Source organism: Castanea sativa, chromosome 1 (assembly GCF_040712315.1).
Source record: "Castanea sativa cultivar Marrone di Chiusa Pesio chromosome 1, ASM4071231v1".
Lineage (NCBI taxonomy): Eukaryota > Viridiplantae > Streptophyta > Magnoliopsida > Fagales > Fagaceae > Castanea > Castanea sativa.
In genome coordinates this window covers 52,608,079-52,631,661 of record NC_134013.1, presented here as the reverse complement: position 1 = coordinate 52,631,661, position 23,583 = coordinate 52,608,079, and the positions used below count along the sequence as shown (strand labels likewise).

Here is a 23,583-nt window from a genome sequence, read left to right as displayed (position 1 = left end):
GTTGGGCACCTAATATAGGGCATTTTTGCCAGTATGATGACTGAGTGTAATCAAGATATACGTACAATAATCTTATATCACAAAGGAACTTGAACAGTGAACTCCAACTATAATAACCAAAGAGACATTTGACCCTATTATTCACAACACATTTAAATAGATTGATAATCTTGTAGACAAAAAATTAAAAAGATGCAACATGAATTAGAGACTGCCCCTCCCAAATTTTCTTTCATTTCATTAAATTGATTTCAGAAAATATTGCATATACTTCATAACAAAGGTAAACAAGCCAAAATTACATTTTGCCCATAAATCCAATTCATTTTCAATTAGAATAGACAAAAGAAAAATTTGCCATCTCTGCCAACCATGATACTCGCCAAAATAAAATATCAATGATTCTATCTGTTCTTAACAAAAATCTGCATATCCATGTCAATTCTTTTCTTTCAACCAAGTTCAGTTTTTAATTGGTCATTTATGTCTTTCATCCTCAGGACAATAATAACCTTAAGATGATTTCATATATAGTTTACCTATATGGTTTAAAACAGAGAAACCACAAAAGTAAAAGAAAACCACATCATATTATCAGAGCAACTGCAAGGCAAAGACGAGAAATACATCTAAATCTCAGAACTGTGGCACACCTTTGTAATCACAGCTTCAAGCTCAGAAAAACTTTCTTCAATAAATGACTCATCAAGAGCTTCATCACTCTCCATCTCCCCATAAAGCTTAATTTCATCAACTGAGACCCCTTTGTCAATCAACACCTGCCAATTGACATTTCCATTAATCCTCATCCAAATGTCACAGGAACTGCAACAATAACATGGCTATATATACCTTCAGGAGTCCAGGAGCATCTTCCTCCAATGCTGACTCAACAGAATCACTGCAATTGAATTAACAAGAAGGAAAACCCTAAGAAAAGTGGAATAATGCTAGAACAAGAAAAACTAATTTATATAAATACGTCAAAAAACAGAAACTACGTGACAGTCTTTTTTCTCTTCCGTGGACGGCTTATGCGTATTGGATCAGCAGATTCTGAAGCAATAATGCTACATCTAACAGAAGACAGCACACTTTTCTTCAAGTATTCATTGTTCCTCGATATGTTATTTTCCACCAATATTGGCATCTTCATCCGGTCTCGCAGTGGCATATGGTCTACATCATCTCCATATAGTTTATCAGAGACTCCCAATTCACTCTTCAATGGCTGCTTGTTAAAGGAAAAGTTATGCATAGCATTCTTGTCAGGGTCAGGTAAGTTATTGTTATCCCCAGGTTCATCCTTGACCTTAACAAAGGTTGATGAAAGTGAAGTACATGCACTACTTGTGTTAGAAGGCACATAACCCTGCCCCTCAGATGAATTCAACTCCACCATCATTCTCTCTGATGAGAAGTTCCTGTCACTTACATGAATTTCCGTATCATCACCTGATTTAGTTGATTCGCTTGAATATTGATTGACTACAGAAGACATTTCTGCAATAATGTCATCTGGCGAACCAGTTACCAAAGTTCTGCAGGAAACAAAAGCAGTTCCTTCAGGCTTGTCGTCAAGTTGATTTCCAGGCACCAACTCTCCAACATGATCGTCTTCCTTTCCTTTTTCAGCGTACTGTTGTTTAAGGATTTCTGATAAGCCTCCAGAAGTACCCTGTGTAATTTATAGTTAGTAGCAAACACAAGATATCAAAGAGTAATACTACATTTGCAAGCCACATATTTCCTGGTGTGAATTGAATGGAAAACAGAAAGCAAGAATTTTTGTTTCCATTCTTTTTTTTCTTTTCTTTTTTGAAAGGAGGGGGGGGGGGGGGGTAAGGGGGATTACATAATAAATTTATATTGATTACAAAAGCAATTAATTAGCCAAGGAAGGGTGACAAACACAAGCATGTGTCATGTGTGACCAAGGGCGCACACACAGATTTATATATATGGGAAAGGTATGACTCAGCTCATTTAGCAAAATGAAAGATTGCACACTGCAGTAAGATCACATTTACTGAGTAAACAAATGCAATATATCTTTTGAATCTTAAAAAGGACAATACTAGACGCAAGAAAAATTACAGGAACTAAAAGGAACAAACTATAAAATGCATGTCTTATAATTCTTTTAAAGCAAGCCATGCCACTCAATCATTTTTTTTTTTTTGATAAGTTAGAAGGAAGGGGTGCAACACGAGGTCTTCCCGGGAGGTTACCCTACTCAATCATAGTGATTGTAACCAGCAATATAGTGATATAGGGTCTGTTTGGTATGTGATTCCAAACAACTTTGGCAAGGGTGTTCAATTAATAGTGTTTGAGTCACAGTTCTCAATTTAGGGTGTTTAAACACTATATTTTGAAAACTCATCCGGATCAGTTTTTAGTTTTTGAGTAACATTGCTGAGTGGCATTGTTGTAAATATATTGAAAATTGTGGGACCCACATGATTTGACCAAACACTGAACAGCAGGTGGGACTCTTCTCTTTCTCTTTCTTCCAGAGTTTCCTTTTCCACTCCTTTTTTTTTTCAGGCCTACAGGTCTCTGTCTTCTTTGTATCTTGTGGGAAGCACTCTGTTATGAGCATCACCGATTCACCATTAAATCCTTAGATTTTAAGATGATAAGAAATGGCCCTATATAATATTATGAACCTGCGGAGTGATAACCATGAAAATAAATGTGGTGGATATAGACCGTGGAGTTTTATCACAAATCTTAATAATCCAAGATTTAGAAGTAAATAACAATCATACACACTATCAGTGATGCATGTTGCAATTTCCCTTGGAATTTAGAATTTTTGTACCAATTTAACAAAACCCATCTCACAATATTGATAGATCCAAATGTGAAATCTATTTAAAAGGAAAAGAAGAGTATGGAGATATCACTAAGGGAGATGAAGGAAAGAGACCTGTGAATTTTGAGGAGACAGAGCAGAGACCCTCTGAGAGAAACAAAGGAAAGAATAGAGATAGGAGTTTGAGGAGAGAAAGAGAATAGGGGGAAGCAAAAGCAACAGTAATAAGTGGGAAAATCTCTCACATCAAATAAAACATTAGTAATTCTACTGTATATGTTAGATGAGACCTCACTTAAAAATAAAATAAAAAAATAAAAAAAAAGCATACACATACCAAACTCACAATTATGTTAGAAATATGGAATCAAACACATTTTTTGCATTATGAGTATTTCAAACACGTATTTTCACAACACTATTTAAACCACAGTTTTCACATCATTTTAAAAACTGTTGTTTGAAATCACATACCAAACAGTCCAATAATCCTCTTCTCTACCTTTTGAGCTAAGTTCATGCTGAGCAAGAACTCTTTCTCCACAGCAGCAGAGAAGAATATAGGCTGACTGAGGTCAAAGGTGAATTTCATAATGACCCTTTATTATAAAATCCTCTTCTAGGAATGAAACTTTACCCAAGCATATAGAAGGGACACTAATTCTTCAGGAAAGCAACAATATACAAACTATCTATAATTTACTAATTGCTGGATATGAACAAGTGTTTTGCATTACAATCTACAGCATAGAATCCGTGGGTGTTAAGATACTTCAGATTTTTCCAACACTGTGTAAGTATGTGGAGGAATTGAAGAATTTTATGGCAAGTTTGATCATTTTAAAACAGTTTTTGTAACAAAAAGGCGGAATTTAGCTTTTTACACTATTTGAGAAGTGAATTCAGTAAATAAAAGAATAGCGAAGGTACTCCACACGGGTTAATCAAAGTTATACAAGAGAGAACTAATGGCACAAAAAGAGAGATAATGGAAATTTAAAAGAACACACACACACACACACACATATATGTATGTATGTATATGCATATGTACACACACAAAAGAAAACAACTAAACACGTGGAATCAAAGAAGTCTGAAAGACTTAGTATGTCACTCCATCATCAACACGTAAAATGTTCAAAGAAACAAATTCTCCAAAGCCAATTCCTCTCTGTCCATAAATGCCTAAATAATACTCCCTCGGTCACAAAATAGGTGAGGTGCTCTGTTCCAAGAAATGTCAAAAACAGTTGCGAGTTTCAAAAATTAAAGCATTAAACCATTTAACTTCCCATATTACCTTAAATTTGAACCCACCTTCTGTGGTCCATCTCAGGGCATTTAAGTAACACTGTTGTGTTTATTTGTTTCATTAAAATGAATATCATATGAACAGACTGAGTTCCAAAAAATTTTAAAAAAAAATTCAGTCTCCAATTTGGCTATCACATTTGTACAAAAGTTAGCGAATTTTCAAAACTGTAAACAAAAAATCAATTCAGTACCGTAAGTAAAACATTCCTTCTTTTTCAAGCAAAACATGCAACACCAAAGTATCATAGCCAAAAAATTATATTTAGCACCAACCAACACATCACAAGTGCCCAGGCAGGTGTTAGACTCGAGGATCCAGGCATCAACCTACAAAGTTCCCAACACAACCTTTTTTTTTAGTAAGTACAAGGTGCCCAGCACACTTGCATCCCTCATATTATACCTTGCATTAACCATCTATGCATACCTTATACTTTTTTTATATAAGTACTAATGTTTTATTGAACGTTAAACGAAAGTGGTCCCCACACTAGGATACAACAAAGCATCAACTAAAATTACATAAATATAGAATCCTCCAAGGTAGACAAAAAATGGCCATTTAAGGCAGCAAACCAGTCAAACACAGATCATAAGGGAGACAATTTTATCTCCACAGAAAAACACTCTTTTTTTCCTTTTTTTGATAAGTATTTGTTGTTGGTTCTGTGTGTGGGCTTTCGTACTTGGAGACTTGGGATTATGGATGGAGCTGTACAGATTGTGGGTTGTCCCCTCTCAATTTGGGTTTGTTCTCTCAAAATATTTTGGTCAATCTGTCTCTCAAAATAGTGTTTTAAATTCAAAGAAAGGGAAATCAAAAACAAGAAAAACAAATGGACTCAGGATGAAAGTTGAAATTTTTAGAGAGGAAAAGTTTGTTATGTATTCATGTGTGTGTTTTCTGTTTTCTGCTTCTCCTCTCAAGACTCTCTCTACATTCTCAATGTGGCTTTGTGACCAGAAAGCCTTTTGAGACTCTCTCAAAGATTTTCCTTTACACCCACTGGATCGCCTCATCCACAGAAAAACTCTCAATCCCATCAAAAGTACAGAGATCCATCTCCCTCTAAATGGTACACATAACACAATGAGGCATGAGGAGCATACATCGGCAGCATGATGGTTACCAAAGCCCCGCTTCCAGCACTCCAACTCCTCTACCACACTCTTTGGCATAACAAATGCACTCCGAAAAGACAAAACACCATAGACCAAAGATCATGCACATAGTCGCAATGAAGTAACACATGGTCAGTGGTCTCCCCACTGTGCTTACACATGGAACACCAATCGACAAGGCATATATTCTGCCCCAAAGATTCTCCATGGTAAGAATTTGTCCCAAGCTTCTGTATGTGTAAAATGCTAATTATAGAAATCTTAGCCTTCCAAATGCTTTTCCAGGGAAACCTGTAGTAAGAGCCCGATAATAGGACTTAAACCTGAAAAATACCATATGGGTCCCACACATCCAGTCTTCCTCGACCCTAGTAACTTTAAATGAATAGAGAAGACCAAGAAATGACTGCAAAATCCCTACCCCCCAATTATTAACAGATCTAGTAAACGAAATATCCCAGTGAAGTACCCCAGAATTCCAATTCATATTATCTGCCACAAACACCTCTTTATTTCTAACCATGTAGTACATCATCAGAGAAGCATCCTCTAGGATTGTATCTCTAGTCTCCACACCATAACTCAAGCCAAAAACAAACTCTGAGTCCATTACCCACCCCGAACTCAACATATCATGAAAACCTCCCCGTCCTCTACGGATAGGTTCCCAAAGGAGCACACCATAAGGTTCCTTAAGCACATAGGAAGTCCAGTCACCCAAAATACACCCACACTTCGTAGCTGCTACATTTCTCCATAAAGAATCAGTGTCAGTGGCAGACTGGCTGTCCCAAAGCCATTTCCCCAACAGTGCATTATTAAAATGTACAAGGCTTCCAATACCCAAACTACCACATCAGACTGGCTGTCATACAGCCTTCCAGTTTATTAAATAAATTTGAAATCATCCCCTAACCCTCCCACGCACAAAATCCCATTGTAACTTCTCAGGAGAATGAGCAACACTTACTGGAATAGGGAATAAGGAAAGAAAATAGGGAGGCAAGCTAGATAGAGTGCTCTTTATCAAAGTGATTCTGCCTCTCTTTGATAAACATAACTTCTTTCAGCCTGCTAACCTTCTCTCCATCTTCTCCAAAATCAGTTCTTTTAGCCTTAGATTTATAACTAGCCCCCAAAGGTAACCCCAAATATTTCATAGGCAAGGTAGAAACTTTGCAGTCCAAAATCTCAGCCAAAACTGACATGTTTGGGACCTCACCATCTCAAATTTGCTTAAATTGATTTTTAGGCCAGACACCACGTCAAAACACAACAGCACATACTTCAGATACCCAAGTTGCTCAGGTTCAGAACCACATAAAATCAAAGTTTCATCTGCAAACAAAAGATGTGAGATCATCAATGGCTCATTGTTTGACCTCCCACTGTAAAACCCTTATATACTGTTTATCTAAAGCCTCCATCACCACTAAAATAAAAGAGGCGATATTGGATCACCTTGTCTCAACCTGTGGAGCTTTCAAAAAAGTCACTAGGGCTCCCATTACCAGAACAGAAAATCCAACTGTGGACATAAATAATTCATTTCCTCCACTGCTTGCTAAAGCCACATTTCGCCAACTTATGTAACAGAAAGTTTCAATTTACAAGATCGTATGCCTTTGCCAAATCCAGTTTACATAGTAAAACCTGTATACCATTTTTTAATCAGCTATCAACACATTCCTTAGCAATCAAAACATAATCCAAAACTTATTTTTATGCATACCTTACACTTTCACCTCAAAGCCATAAAATTAGGGTTTCCCAAATAAGCTAGGGTTCAGGCCTTTTCATATTTCAAGTTGTCAATAAGGAACTCAAAGCCAACAAGGGAGAGAAGCAGGGGTTTCATAAGTTAATTGACTACCAACCTCCCACCTGGATTTAGCTCCTTCAAATTCATCGTTGAGATATAGATAGACCTAGCAAAGGGTCGGGTTGGGTAATGTTTGGGTTTGAGAGTTTGACACACTCGGGTTCAGGGAAAAATTACATGATTTCAATGGGTCACTATTTTTTAGACCCGTGATGGGTCTGCATGGGATCAGGTCAACTTTTTGGTCCTCCCTTACTTTTTTCCCCCAAACATTAAAAATATATTAATCAATTAATTAATGTTGTAGAGGTAAGAGGATATGAGCCAATGACAGTGATTTCGCATATCAGGTGACAACAGGACTACAATTCCCACACCTCCTTCCTAAAGAAAATGACCAGTCTTCCCCACAGTGAACAACCTTTTCAAATAGTTTCTGATTCTGCTTGTGCTTGATATCATTGGTGCAAATGATTTGTTGGTTTCTAAGATTCGTTTCATGAAACCCAAATTTGAGTTGGCTACATGTTACAAACCATTTCTAACAGCTTAATTGTTATATACTCATGCACTTGCTCTATATTATATTCATGATATAAACGAAAGTTTTGGATTGGAATTATAGAAAACATTACTGATTTTCTATGCGTACCAAACATCGGGAAATTTTTTCCAGCTTATTTTTTATGTTGCAAACAAATACCGGAAAACAAGCCTGTTCCCCCCCCCCCCAAAAAAAAAAAAAACAATGGTTTTACTATAAAATTGCATAAGAGGGTATTGAAAGAATACCCTATTACTTCTCACGAACTACAAATATCTTCAACCAATCAAATAGCAGAAAAATGAATTACCTCTTGAAGTGGGTTAGCAAGCTCCAACAGTTTCCTGCAAAATAACATAGAAAGACCATATTTGATTAGTTCTACGTTACATACATCCATATGCAAATACACATGCACATACACATACGTAAGCACACACATACATCTATATATTTACACACCATATTTTCATTTATATACGTATGTGTGTGTGTGTGTGCGCGCGCGCTGTGTTTGTGTGGCAGGAAATTGAAAAGACACGTGCTTAGAAAACTAGACATATTGACAACAAGGACACATCATAAGTTCATGATGTATCTAAAGAAATAGGCACCACTGCATAATAATGATAAATAACAAAATGGCACCTTGATAGCAGCATCCTTCGCCGCTCTTTCAGCACAATGTGATCAAGATCATCATCAGGAGAGTCACTGGGGATTTCAGTTTTTACCGCAACTGCTGACATGTCATCACCAGCAAAGCCATTTACACCATTACCCAATGAATTTAGCAAGTTGTCAGAATGTTCAACCTTAATTTTGGCAGGAACCACCAGCAATGTCTGACTTTTGTGCAAAGTGCAATCATCAACATCATGTTTTTTCTCTTCTCCAACATTATCAGTGTTAACTCCACTACATCTTCTCTGCTCAGAATAGGGATATGCATTTACTTGAGTGTCATGGTGGTTGCCATTTCCAGGCATACCCACATATTTTCCGCAAGTAGAACTTTGTGAACAATGATCAATTGCAGAGTCAAGCAGAATTCTACAGCATGGATCTTCAGAAGAAACTCCGCTGGGATCTTCACTATCATAATTTTGTTTCTTTGACAATTGCTGATCTCCTACTCTCGCAGAGCAAGCAGAAGGGAAAGGGAGAACACCCTGCAGAACAAGGATATTCTATTTACTTTTCTTTTCTTTTCTTTTCTTTTTTGATAAGTAAGGGATATTCTAATAACCAAAAAAGAGATATAGATAAATAGAGAAAGAGAGACAGGAGCCACATGTAGGAGACTTTTTTTGGGTAAGTAAACCACGTGTATGAGACAATGGATAACAAACTCAAACTTCACAAAGTGATTCATCCCTGAATCTGTCCTCACTCCACAATTCATTAGCAATCCATTTATTTCTTAACTGCCCTTTACACGATTTACCAAGACTACTAGAGTTTATAAAATTCTCACAGCAATTTAATTAATTTAATTAGACAAGAGACATGGTATCCACTCTTTTTGTTCTTTTTTTGATAGATAATATAAGAATTACTATTGATAAAAAAAAATAAAAATAAAAAGAAACATACAATGTGTTCATGAGAATGAACACAGCAAAGCACAACACAGAACACAAAAGAAAACAATCAAGAGACTAAACCAAGAGAAGAAAAAACTAAACAATAGAAGAATATTTGCCACATGACAGTGAATAAGGAGATGATCCACAAATTCCCACTGCACTGGCACATACAACACCGATTTGCCAAAGGGCGACCTCTTAGCATGAGATTATCCAATTTAAAAATGCTATCATGAGCTGCCGTCCATAGGAAAAAACCCACCCTTTTGGGAACCTTTGCTTTCCAAATGCCCTTCCAAGGGAAGAAAGAGTTGGGAGTCTCCCTTAACTCATTATAGAGTTGGTATCCACTCTTTTTGTTGACCGTGTGTCTCCATTGTCTCCCACGGTACAATTGATCTATTTTTATAAATACCACAATATAAAGGATAAATCTACTCTTAACTCTTTAAAGTATTAGCCAACCTATTATTTTTACTAGAATAAAATTCGTTTTGTGTTTACTTATAATAAACAAAAAGCTCTACCTTTTTACCTACTTAATAATATATTGTCAATGCAGGGAAAAAGGAAAAGAGAATAGAAAGAAACTAAAGGTTCATTTCATCAACGGAGTACTCAAAAAATTCTTTTTTCTTTTAATTAATATGGCTCAACTTCTATTCAAACCAAAGTAGCTGTAATCAATCCTATGCTTTAATGCCTTGAATTATATTCTCACCAATGTCTAAGACCTCTATATCTTTTCAATGTTATTGTGCTCTAATATGTCTAAACCCAATTATAACAACTGCAAGTAAATCGTTCAAACCAAAGTACTTGGCACAATCATCATATAATAAATTCTTGAAGCAAATATTCACTTTACTTTGCAATGCCTAACAGATTATAAATTTAGTTTCAAGACCTTTTATATGAATCACTGAACATGGGTCATGCATACATAACTCCATATCCAATCTTGATGCAAATGGGAGGGGTGTTATAAACTGACCACGGGATCAATGTAAACAACTTCCATTACAATCGTATCCTAATTCGTGTGGTTCCTATAATCATGAAAACAAAATTAAATGGCTGGGAAGCATATTTGCAATTACAAAAGATTATAGACAACATAAGGAATACTGATGACTGTTTCTGTTTCTTTTCCTAGGATTGATTATTTGTCATATTCTAAAATAATAAAACATTATATAGCAAACAACAACAACAAAACCATAGCCCCAAATTTGGTGGGGTCGGCTATTTTCTAATAGGTGAATAGTGAGGAAGAGGGAGGTGAGGTCCAAACCACCAACATAAGGCACCACAAAGGAAGTCCTTACCATTAGGCTATCACCTGAATCCCAATTTTTTGATATTGACTATGAATCCTCGATAGATTAGTCGGAATCGGCCGGATGTATTCTTTTCCTCCGTTTCTATTCTATCTGAAGGCATACCATTTATCACCATCTCACACGACTCTGCCTCATCTTTTCATCATTTCATCAATAGAGGTCACCCCTATCTTTGGAATCATATATTTTCATGTATTTCCACTTATCCATCTTAACATTCTTATTTTAACTACTTATCAAAAAAATATATCTATTCTTATTTCAACTACACTCATTTTATAAATATGTTAATTCTTAAAAGCCAACATTCAGTACTATAGAATATAGTTGGTCTTATAGCAATCTTATGAAATTTTCCATTTAACTTAATAAGTATTCTACAATCACACAATACTCATAATGTGCTCCACTTCATCCACCATGCTCTTATCATATGATTCACATAGTCTACAATCTCTCCATCTTTATGAATTACTAATCCAAGGTATCAAAAGCTTTCGCTATTTAGTATTTCTTGACCATCAAGTCTTAAAGCACCTAATATATAGGGGTGGCAGTTCAAGTTAGCAAGTCGTGTTCATCTCATATTCAACTAAATGGGTCAAAACTCCTCAACCCTAATACAACCCATTTATTAAGTGGGTTGACATGATATGACCCACATAATTCGGTTAATATACAAGTCTTGTTAGGTTGACACATACACAACCCATTTCTAACTCATTTAAAAAAAATGACCAAAAATTAAGAATTTATCAATATAATCAGTAAAATTCTTTTAATTTCTCACTTTCTATATTTAAAATTTAAACTTATGTTGGATAAATGACATTTATTTATGTGAATTGAGTCATTTTGGGTTGATTGCAGGTTAAGCAAGTCCACATGGAGTTGACCCATTTATTAATCATGTCAAGGCAGGTCAACCCGCTTTGACACAAACTCATTTAGGTATTTACACTAAACACTAACCCACAAAAAATCCATGTCATGTTCTCGTGTCATGTTAAATATTGCCACCCCTAATATATATTAAATGAAAACCTCATTACCAAAAGTTCTCTACACTCTGCAAAATTTAGATGACAAATTATGCCACCATAAAATAGGCTCCATTTCTACGAAGTTTAAAAGATGACTTTATTTGATATTCAAGCACTTTAGAATCAATAGTTACTAATTGGAAAGTAAAGTTTTATTCTGGAACAAGTAAAGCAGTCGTTGAATTTCTTAATACATGAAAAAATTCAAACCTTCAAACAATAAAGGCGAGTTTGGAAGGGCTGCAGCTTTCAAAAGTACAAAAAGCTGTATCAGCTTTTAGAAGCTAACCTTGGATAAATTTTCAGGGGCTGTCTAGAAAAGCTCATGCTACTTCACAAATAAGCAAAAATCCCATTACAAAACAAGCTAATAGGGTAGGTTCTTCTATTTAAAAGCTGAAGAGCCCCTAGAGAAGCCACTTATTTTTTTTATCAAAATATATTGTTAGTCCCTAAAATTTATCTCATGAGCGATTTTAATCCTTGAAATTGAAAGTGATTTAAGTCCTTTAAAAATTAAAATTGATTGCTTTGGTCCCTAACAAACTTAAAATTATGCATTTTAGTTCCTATGGCCTACACTTAAAGGGACAAATAGTGTATTTAAACACTTTAACCCCTCTTTTTTAAAATTTATCAGTAGGTTACACACATGCATCCAATATGTTTTAAACCCACAAACTAAGAAGTGTCATTTGAACCAGACCTCATTCACAGAAAAAAAAAAAAAAAAAAATCCATTGCTCAATGCTAAATTACCTGTGATGAATCACAGTTCAAATCTTCTTTTTTGACAACCACATCAACGCAAGGCCTGCATAAAATCCAAAACACAAAAACAAAAAAACAATGCTTTTCTAGCACTAAACCCACACTTATAAAATCTATAATGACATTAAAAACAAACAATGACTAAAAAAAACTATATTAAATAAATGAGAGAACTGACATAGATATTTTTGTTTCACTTCCATTTTGGACAATGCCACCAAAACCCTTATGGCGCTTAGTTGAAGCCCTCAAAAGCTTTCGCCTTTGTGACAATGGAAGATGCTCAAGCTCAAAAATTCCATCCTCAGCCTCGGCCTCAACCTCGGAGGAATCAAACAAATTTGCATTCAATTGAGCCATTTTCGGAGCTCTCAGTTTCGAGGATTAACGGCCATAATAACTAATTACGCCGCATATAAATAAGATTAAATTCTTAAAATCTGCAAACAAAAGTAAGTTTGATTAATTTTTAGGGATTTTTAAATTGCAGAATTGTTACAAAGGAACAGAGAACTAGGGTTTGGAGAAACATAGGGAAATAGTGTAAGAGAAGGTAGAGAGAGAGAACCTTGGAATTGAGAGGGATGCGCGTGAAGCGTTACTGTTGGTGTTGAGCGAGTGTGACGGTTTATGGCGCGACCGAAGCTTATTTCAAGCTTCGCTCCTTTCGTTTAAGCTGTACCCCAATTCTTTATTCTCCTTTTAAACTGTTTATGTTCTTTGTTTTGAAGTGACTGAGGAGTTTGGTGGGAGATTTTTATTTAGGTTATTTAAGTGATCTGAAAATATGTGGGTAAAAAATTATTGTGAAAATATGTGTTAGGTTGTTAAAACAATATTACAAAATAGGCTTCAATATATCATGGGAAAATTTCTAGGGTGAAATTTGGGGTTTGAATTTTTTTTGAAAAATGGACACAATAAATTTAATAACAAATTTCACATTTGGTGACATGGCAAATTATTAACGGTAGGTAGGACTGTAAATGAAACAAGTTATTTATAAATGGTTCAAATTAGACTAGGGGAAAAATTTTCATTTTTGTTTGTTTAACAAACAAGTTAAGCTCAACCACAAGTTTAGACTTGACTTTTAAAATAGTCAAGCTCAAACATAATAATGTGCTCGTAAACAAACTCGTGAACATGCATACTCGATTTAATTATATATAATATTATAATTTTATATGTATAATTGTTCAAAAATATACTTGTATAGACTTGAGAATGAATTGTGTAAGTTTGTAACTAAGTTCATATAATATCAAATTCATATTTGTAGTTTATGTTGATACTATAACTAGTGAAATTCATAGTGAAATTCATAAATTTGTGAAGGGGTAAGAAATTTTATTCATTATTTAACTATATACGGGAAAATAATAAGTTAATCAAGGTACTTGTGAACAAGTTTAAGCTTGTTTGACAAGAAAATGTACAAAACTTGAACATGAAATTTTGTTTGGTAATGAGCTTTAGCTAGACTAGTGTTTAAAATAAATTTAAATGAACAAGCTTGAACGTTTAATACCTAGCTCGGTTTGACTCGTTTGTAGCCCTGTTAGTGAAAAAAAAAAAAAAAAAAAGTGATTTCAGTGATGAGCTTAAATAAAAACCAATAAGACCTTACAACGTCAACTATGTGAAAAATGTTATAAAATTTTTTATTTTATTTTTGTCTATGTAGCATTACTCATATTTTAGTGAAAAATTATCTTATGGGATGGTCTTATAAAACACCCATTTTATATCGCATGTGAATCTCACGTATTGTGAGAGAGATATTCCGTTAGACCGTTTTATAAGATACTGTCTCATCTTTAGTGAGGATTGTGTATGCTTTTGGATTGTGCATGGCTTTGGTTGGATTTTAAGTATTTTTCAATTTCATTCCATCTATTTTTTAGGAATCTTCAATTTAAATCAAATAATGATAGCTCTTAAAAAAAACGACTCAAACATCCCAATAATATTGGGTTTTCATTTGGGTTGAGCTGTCTTATTGAACCTTTATATAATAAACAGTTTTCATTTAATTATTTAAATTCATTGTTTAATAACTTATTATAATTTACAAAATTGAGCCTAAAATTATTATTTTAGCAAAACTGAACCCCTAATCACTAAAATAAATTATATTAACAAATTTAAACTAAATCTTTAAAGTCTAAATAAATAAAATTAACAAATTTAAAATGCATTTATTTTTAAAAAACTAATAAAGTGATTTTTTGATAATATTTTTTTTAGTTGAAAATTTCATTAATCCAACCCAACCCAAGCTTCAAAATTAAACTACTACAAACCCATCAACCCACCAAAGAGCAAATCAAAGACATCGCATGGGGTTGCTTCAAATTAAATTCATCAAATTTGTGGGTGAATGCACACCCTCAATATCGGTCTAAAACCCAATCCATTAGCCTAATTTGTAGGACACACACACACACACACACTAGCCTCCGAGCATGCATGTATTGCGTGTGCTTAGAGGCTCTTCTTTTCTTTCTTTTTTGTAAATGTTAATAATTTGCATCTATTATAATAAGGAATGGCAACGGGTTAAGTTCGAGTCGGGTTTTTTGATACTCGGACCCAACCCACGGGTCTGTCCTGTAGTGCACCCGCGGGCCCCGCCAGCCATGCCACAATTTGGGCCCAAATCGTGGCCCAATCCCAAAAAAAAAATTCCCTGAAGCCTTTATCGTGGTCCAATAATTTAAAAAAAAAAAATGTTTGCCCAGATTCAAGGCTTGAATCTGGGCAAACATAAAGAGGAAAAGAATTAATAATAAAAAAAAAAGATTGCAAATAGTTATGGGCAAATAATTTAAACTAAATCCAGTCAAAGATCTCTTTCTACCATTAATTCAGTAAAAAAATAGATCGAATTTAATTGGTTGATAGTGCAGAAGATTGTTTTCCACTATGCTGATACTGCAAATTTTGTTAAGATGTGATTCATGTGAAGCCAGGGCTAAAAGGAAAAAAAAAATTAACAAAAGAAAAATAAAAGTGGAGAGTGTGAGACCACGTATTAGTCAAGCTCCTCTATAGTCTGTACTAACTTCATTGAACAAATTATAAACCATTGCTACTCCACAAGTGTTTCATTTCTCTATACCAGTCTCATCAACAAAACAGAACAAGAAAAAGAAGATAATTGATGGCTTTGATACACGACACAAAGGCAATCAACGGCTCACAATAAGGCCCAAAATTATCACTAACACAACATAAGAGTGGGAGAGGAGAAAGAGAGTAGGCTAAGTAGCGGTTGAGTGAGTGAAATGGGAATATGGGGTTAGGGTTTTTTTTTTAACTTATAAAAAAAAAATTATATATATATATATATATATATATATATGCTAAGGGGGTATTTTAGTATTTTTAACTTTATATATATATATATATATATAAACGGGTCGGGTCGGGTCCGGGTTTTTGCAAAAACCTGAACCAACCCGGACCCGCTTCGGGTCTTTTTTTTAACCCATACTCGACCTTATAATTTATCAGGCTAGGTAAAATCTGACCCATTAGGGTCGGGCCGAACTGGGTATCCGTAGGTCAGATATAAATTGTCATTCCTAATTATAATTTAGAAATATTTTTTGATTTCTTAAATAAATAAAAATGATAAACTTTAAAGATAAATAGTAACTGTAATTTCTTTTTTGAAGGTGAAAGGAAAAAAATCCTAAATTTTAAGAGTTTTCTTTTTTAATTCAAAACATGGGAGTTGATACCGTACCGTACCGGCCAGTATGGCCGGTATTTTCAGTCTCGCCACCTTTGCCGGTACAGAAACACCTTTGTTTCGTACCGGTTTGAGTACCGGACATACCGGGTTGTTTCGTTTATTCCAGATAAAATATTGGATTCCGACCGAAAAAGATATACTGGACCGGAACAAAACCAAAATTACAGAATTAGATTTAAATATAAAAACTAAAAATTACTCTCTCTCCTCCCACAGTAACTTGTTGTTGCTCACGTTGACCTTGCCACCTCCATTTCGCCTTCATGTTGCCAGTTAGCTCAGGTTTTGGCGAGCTCCTCCTCTCTGCTTCTTCTTCTTCTTCTTCTTCTTCTTCTTCTTATTTTTTCTTGGCTCTCTCACCCGAATGCTTTCTGTCTACTAGTCAACTTTATATTAACTTTTCCAATACTTTTTCATTTTTCCTCTTTGTTTTTTGTGTCTTCTGCCAAGCCCACGTGAAGGTTACTTTCAATATCAAATTTTAGTACCATTTGTCATGGCTATTGAGTACTATTTGTCAGTGACGTGATGTCATTGATATGCTATTGCCTCAAAAGAAATTCATTTATATATTTATATTATTATTTTAACTATTATTTTTAGTATTAGCATTTGGATTCTCAGCCGAAAATATATATATATATATATATATTAAATATATAAAATAGCGGTAAACTCGAAATGGTACACCGATATTAACCGGTATCCGAAATATATTGTACCGCTGGCCAAACCGGTATAGCTTCCGGTACGGTATTGACTTCCTTGATTCAAAATAAAATTTGTTATTTGACATTTATAACCCTATTTTCTAATTAAAGTTAACATTCATTAATGAGGGTATTATATAATTTTTTTTTTCTTTTATTATTGCATTATTATTTATTAATAATAGAATTGTTGGTACTTTTTTTCGCAATAACAGTGATTTTGGTTTTAAGTATGATTGACAAATACTCAAATGTTTTGTGATAAAATGTTTTTTTTTTTTTCTAAAAAAAACCTTTTTTTTTTGAGAAATTAATAAACAATCTAATTATAGAATAAACATTCAAAAATGATAAATATTTTTCAAAGAAAATTATTAGACACATTTTTTAAGAAAATATTAGGCATAAAATTAGCTCTTGCTTTTCTGTTCAGTTTTTTTTTTTTTTCTTCTTCTTTGGCCACATGTTAACATGTAGCAACATCAATAGTAACACTCTATAGATTTTTTTAGTTTGAAATTCATATTTTTAACAATGTTATTTATTTTGATAACAAAATAAAGGGTTATAACAAATGCTCAGTCAGGTGTAGCACTTGCACAGCAAAAAAAATGTATTAATAAAAAGGGCATATTCTTTTCTCTCTCTTATATACTCATGCATGATATGCTAAATTGTGCTTAAAATAAAAATATGCAAAGATGTGATCAAAGAAAAAGAAAAGACAAAAAGAATCTAAATGCTTTAAAATATGATTGCAAGCACATTTCTAAAAAATGTGGGAGTTATAGAATGTACCTCAAAGGTAGTAGTATCCATCAAATAGTTATGATTGTGTGTGAATTTTCATGATTCTATTATATTTTATTTTTCATTTTGAGACACAAATGCTTACTTGAAAATGTTTTCACACACTAACATACACGTAATCTTTGCTACTCTTGATAAAATGTACAAACACAATGTGATTTGGCCATTTAAAGTTACTTTTATACTAGTGTGAGTATTTTTTTTTTTTAACAAAAATTTTTGTTTTTCCTTGAAAATTATTTTTGGAGTTTTAGCTCTGAGTTTTTCATTCATATGTTTAACTCTTTTTAATCTAGGTTGGTTCATGGCATTGATTTTTTCATGTTTGCATTTGCTTTATGCTTGAAAAATCTTAATCTTCCGCATCTTGATACCTACCCGTTACATCGAGTTCTTTCTCGATACTTCTTCGATCCATCAAGAATCATTTTCTAAGGTTCTTTTTGCTCGATACCTATGTCGATCTATCGAAGTTTTCCTCAACACCTCCCTCGATACCTTCTGATAGATCGAGCTTCTCTTGCATGCTTTTCATGTGTGTTTCATGTTTTGCTTTTTCTTTTTTAATCCCTTTGTGACCAAAGAATCTTGTTTTCATGTTTTTCATGTAGGTGTATGGTTCCCTTCTCAAGCTTATTTTTTTTTAACTTGTCAATGTTTTTCACTAAGTAGCTTGATGCGTCTTGTTTAGTGCATTTGAGGAAAGACAAGTTAAAATCAAGTCAATATTCTATGCCTTCTTCTTGCAACAACTTCCAAGGTTCACATTTTTTAGACTAGACTTTTTTCTTTTTCTTTTTGTAATCATGAGTAGAGTGTATTTTGTTTTTAGGATATTCAATGTACTCTTGTGGTTTTGTCACGGATTAACAAATGGGAAGATTGTTAGAATCATATTTTTCACGTGTTTGCATATTCTTTGACAAAACACATTTTACTTATATTTGGATAGTTCTAAGTGGTTTCTAGAATATAATAAAGTATGTCTTAGGTTTTTATCAAGTGGTATTATTGAAGGCATGAAAACTGCAACAAGAAACAAGTGAAGAAAAGCTAAATCTGCAGGTTCCGATACCTCCTCAATACCTATTGATCTATTGAGATTTAATGAAGCTCGATGCCTGTCTCGATGCTTCTTGATCTATCGAGCTACGGGATTTTAGAATATAGCCTATAATGTTTGGATTCCAATTGACTATTGATCTCATGGTTTGAGTAAACCTAGTAGGAATAGGTAAACCCATTTAAAAGGCTCATTAAGCTCCTATATAAACAAGGTGGTAGAAAAAGAAAATCCTAACCATAGAGGGCTTCATAAGATTTTCTTATTGAAACCTTAGTCTCCTCCTACAGAAGAAAGAGATTTTGTTGCGATTCTTGTGCGCCTTTGGGTTTTGTACCAAGCAAAGTCTCCAGCACCAACAATTGAAAATCTTATTTGTGTTTTTATGTGAACCTACTGCAAATCAACTACAATAATCAAAAATGTTGCTATAGGGTTAGTCACATACTAGGATTCGTGCAAAGGCATAAGTCACGTACTAGATTTATGCAAAGGAATGAAGTCTTTAAAAAATCAAAACCAAACTAATTGTGAGAAGTTTTTCTCATTAGTCAACAAATCACCGTTTCAATTTAATTTCTATTGCACTTTAGTTTATTTGGTGATTTGTTTGTGCCTCCACAATTTTACATGTAATTTGACCTAATTAATTAACTTTAATTAATTGGGGTCAATCTATAACCTAACAATTAGTTTCCATGGACTTAAACAATAATTTGTATGGTTTCTCATAAATAATATTTGACATAGGTTTAATTATTTTTTATAGAATTTGATAAATAATATTTGTCATGGATTACCTTGTAAATAGTATTTGCTATGGGTTTATAATGTTTGCCATCATGAGTTTTGGAAATAAATATAACTTCCATGGGCTTAAATATTAGTGAAATAAAATAGTGTGACATAAATTATTATAATGGATTTTTAAGATAAGTTCCTTGGACTTGTAATAGGGTATAAACTGAATAATTGCCATGAGTTTATAATCTTCATCGGCTTATGATATAATTGCTAGGTAATTTTATTTGTTAAGAATTATTAGTATTTGGCTCTAAGTAAAATATTCACATAAAATAATATGTTTTGCCAAACATTATTCGTCTTGGACTTTTGAGGTCATAGTATTTGCCAAGTGATATTGGGTTTCAAAAAAATCATGTGTCAAGCGGTAATAATCCTGGGTTTAAAATATTTGATTGCCAAGCAGTAGGAATGACAACAAGTCGGGTTCGGGCCGGGTTTTTTCATACCAAGACTCGACCCGCGGGTCTGCCCCAAAACCCAAACCCGGCTCGTTTATTAAATGGATTTTTTTCTTAACCCCAAACCCGACCCGTCGGCACCTGCGGGCCCCGCTAGCCATGCCATAATTTGAGCCCAAACTGTGGCCCAATCCAAAAAATAAATTGCTTGAAGCCTCTACTGTGGCCCAATAATTTTAAAAAAAAATGTTTGCCCAAATTCAAGGCTTGAATCTGGGCAAACATAAAGAGGAAAAGAGGAAAATAATTAATAAAAAAAAAGGATTGCAAATAGTTCTAGGCAAATAATTTAAACTAAATCTAGTAAAAGATCTCTTTCTACTGTTGATTCAGTAAAAACAAAAGGATCGAATTTAATTGGTGGATAGTGCAGAAGATTGTTTTCCACTATGCTGATACTGCAAAATTTTGTTAAGATGTGATTCATGTGAAGCCAGGGCCAAAAGGAAAAAAAAAAATTAACAAAAGAAAAATAAAAGTGGAGAGTGTGAGACCACGTATTAGTCAAGCTGCTCTGTAGTCTGTACTAACTTCATTGAACAAATTATAAATTATTGCTACTCCACAAGCGTTTCATTTCTCTGTACCAGTCTCATCAACAAAACAAAACAAGAAAAAGAAGATAATTGATGGCTCTGATATACGACAAAAAGACAATCAACGGCTCACGATGAGGCTCAAAATTATCACTAACACAAAATGAGAGTGGGAGAGGAGAAAGGGAGTAGGCTGAGTAGCGACTGAGTGAGTGAAATGGGAATATGGGGTTAAGGTTTTTTTTAAACTTATATATATATATATATATATGTATATATATGTGGGCTATGAGGGTATTTTAGTATTTTTAACTTATATATAAACGGGTCGAGTCGGGTCCGGGTTCAGGCCGGGTTTTTGCAAAAAACCCGGACCTGACCTAGACCCACTTCGGGTTTTTTTAAACCCATACTCAACCCTATAATTTATCGAGCCGGGTAAAATCCCACCCATTAGGGTTGGGCCAAATCGGGTATTCGCGGGTCGGATATAAATTGCCATCCCTACCAAGCAGTGATAATCATTGGGCTTTTTGATATTGCCAAGAAATTGTTTTGGGCTTTTGAAGTTGTCAAGTAGTTATTATGGGTTTTGATGTTGCCAAACAATTAGCTTGAACTATGATATTGATGTTGCAAAGTAATTAGCTTAGGTTTTGACAAATATTGCCAAATAGTTAGCTCGGGTTTGGATAGATATTGCCATGGTTCTTTGGGTATGAGCTTGGATAAAATGGGATGTATGTATTGGGTTTATAAGGCCGGTTTTTTGGGCTTTGCCAAATTGTGATATAAAATTGGATATAACTCTTTTGGGCTTTTTTGTGCTTGTTATATTGTGGCCCAATTTTGGTAATAAGATGAGAAATAATTGTAGAGGCCCAATTTCGGTTGATGAAAGATATTTATGTATTTTTTGATGAGTGGGTAGATAATATCAAATGAGAATAGACACGTGATAGATATGAAAATTTGTACCTCAACACAAGCAAAACCAATGGAGTCAATCAACATATGCCATCCTTGTCATGTGTAACAATATTGGGATAGTTGCCCCTATTTAAAAAACTAACAAATTTCAAAACCATATGGAAGATAATCAAGGAAAAGTAAATCGTCTACGAACCGTTGTTATGAAGTTTCTAACACCTTCCCCACAATTATCTTTGGTCTTAATATATATTTTTTAATTTAAAAATAAAATCAATTAGGCATAGGTGACCAATAACACCTCAAATACTAATGATTGATAAGGATTCCATGTTTTTTAAACAAGAAATCCCCCAATGCATACAAGTATATGCACATGTCACCTTCAAGTGCACACGTGTTTATTTCCACATTGCCATGCTTAATGAGGTCAATTACAGAAGCAAGCTTCTGCCCCTTCCACATGAATAACAAAGGTTAGGCATCTACAATTATTATTGTGTAAAAATAGTTGTACCCTAACTAAAGTGATTTAAAAAAAGATTGAAATATATTGTTGGTTCTTAAAGTTGACATCTTAAGCATTTTTAGTACACGAAGTTTCAAATAAGTGGTTTTAATCCATAGAGTTTTAAGAATAACAAAGTGGAAAACCTATGAAATAAGGACTCACTTACATGAAAAACCATTGCAAGTGTTAACCAATAACCTTGTAGGTGGTTTTTTGTGTCAACGGGTTGAAACCTGTTTTGCTACACCTAGGTCCATTCTGTTGTGGGTCAGAGAGTTAGGTCTGGCCCAATATTCTAGCAAGACCGCGCTATGGGCCAATCTATGCACAAGCCTAGCATCCAAGAAAAGAGACAACAAAGATAAACAAATACATATGCATTTTACTCCGCAGGCATTAACACATGTTTTATGGACTTAAAAGTAAATGCTTTATAGCAAAAAATTAGCCGTAGCAAATGGGTTAGTTACAGTGGATAGGTTAAGTTAATAGAACAATTGGTACAACAAATATAATAAAGATGCTACAACAGAATAACTGATACATAAAATATAATAAAAATGAATAATTGATACATTATATATAATAAAGATGTTACAGCAAAAAATCTGATACTGTAAATATAATAAGTTTCTAGTAGTAAAGTTATGTGTGCAAACGTTTCTAATGAGAGTGAGATACGGAATCTTCCTGCAAGAAGTGAACCAAAAAGAGCTTGAATCCCAACCTAAACAACTTTACTATTGAACTATGCCATTAAAGTTGTGCATTTTGAAAAATTGGCCTAAATGGCTACTTGATACTGCTTCTAGGATTTTAAAGATTGGGTTTGCTAAAGAGGGAGGGAAAATATTTCCTACTAATGCATGCCCTTTCTACCATTGTTTCTTTCTTTTCTTATACTTTTCCTTTTTCTTTTTCTATGTTATTTCTCTCTTAGTTCTTTCTGTTTTCTTGCCTTGGGTTCCTCCTCCTTATCTATGGCCATTGCCCCTATTTATGATGGGTTGATCTTATGAGACTTTTCACTTTTACTCCTAGAGCTTTACCAACTATTTTTGGTCTGCAATGGACACCCGTTCAAGGCTGCCCACCAACCCATTGGTTGCTCGTCCAATGTCACTACTGGGTATGCCCAGTGCATTTTCTTTCTTCCACTACCCACTCCATTACAAATTTCACTTTTTGTTTGATCTTACTATAAGCCCTCCCTTTATTTGAATGGATGAGGCTTCGGAGTATTTTGCTACCTACCTCTCTAGCATGCATCAAGTGATCCTAACTGGCTACCACTTCTTTTGGGTAAAATGTCATCTCAGCAAAGCATTTCCCTAGAAGAGGTCCTAGCTAAAAATTGAAAATAGGCTATTTTTCCCCTCCACCAAACCACACCCTCTGAATCCCTTGACTGTGGACCCACTTTTCTTGTATTGACTGGGTACAAGTTGGCGGTACTCTGGCTATTATGTGCTTGCTCCATTACTCTCTGCTTTAGTTTACTTTCATTTTCACGTCATTTTTGCCATTGTAGGTTAGTTTTATTTCGTCTTGCGACGTCCCCTCTGCTCGTGCTTATCCTGTATGGAGAATGACGTGGCCTTCTTTCTTTGGGCTTACCCTATG

General features: G+C 34.3%; 1 protein-coding gene across 1 annotated transcript in view; it reads right to left on the bottom strand.

Moving 5' to 3' along the window:
* The window catches only part of LOC142622162 (uncharacterized), a 32,510-nt gene extending 19,431 nt beyond the window's left edge, over positions 1-13,079 (bottom strand). The window contains exons 1-8 of the mRNA XM_075795593.1: positions 12,941-13,079; positions 12,551-12,812; positions 12,361-12,415; positions 8,275-8,798; positions 7,937-7,970; positions 1,002-1,678; positions 853-901; positions 654-779 (exon numbers count right to left, since the gene is read on the bottom strand). Of these exons, the coding sequence (XP_075651708.1) occupies positions 654-779; positions 853-901; positions 1,002-1,678; positions 7,937-7,970; positions 8,275-8,798; positions 12,361-12,415; positions 12,551-12,732 (1,647 nt within the window). The 5' untranslated portion in view covers positions 12,733-12,812; positions 12,941-13,079. The remainder of the gene's footprint in view (positions 1-653; positions 780-852; positions 902-1,001; positions 1,679-7,936; positions 7,971-8,274; positions 8,799-12,360; positions 12,416-12,550; positions 12,813-12,940) is intronic.
* Positions 13,080-23,583: the final 10,504 nt, after the last annotated feature.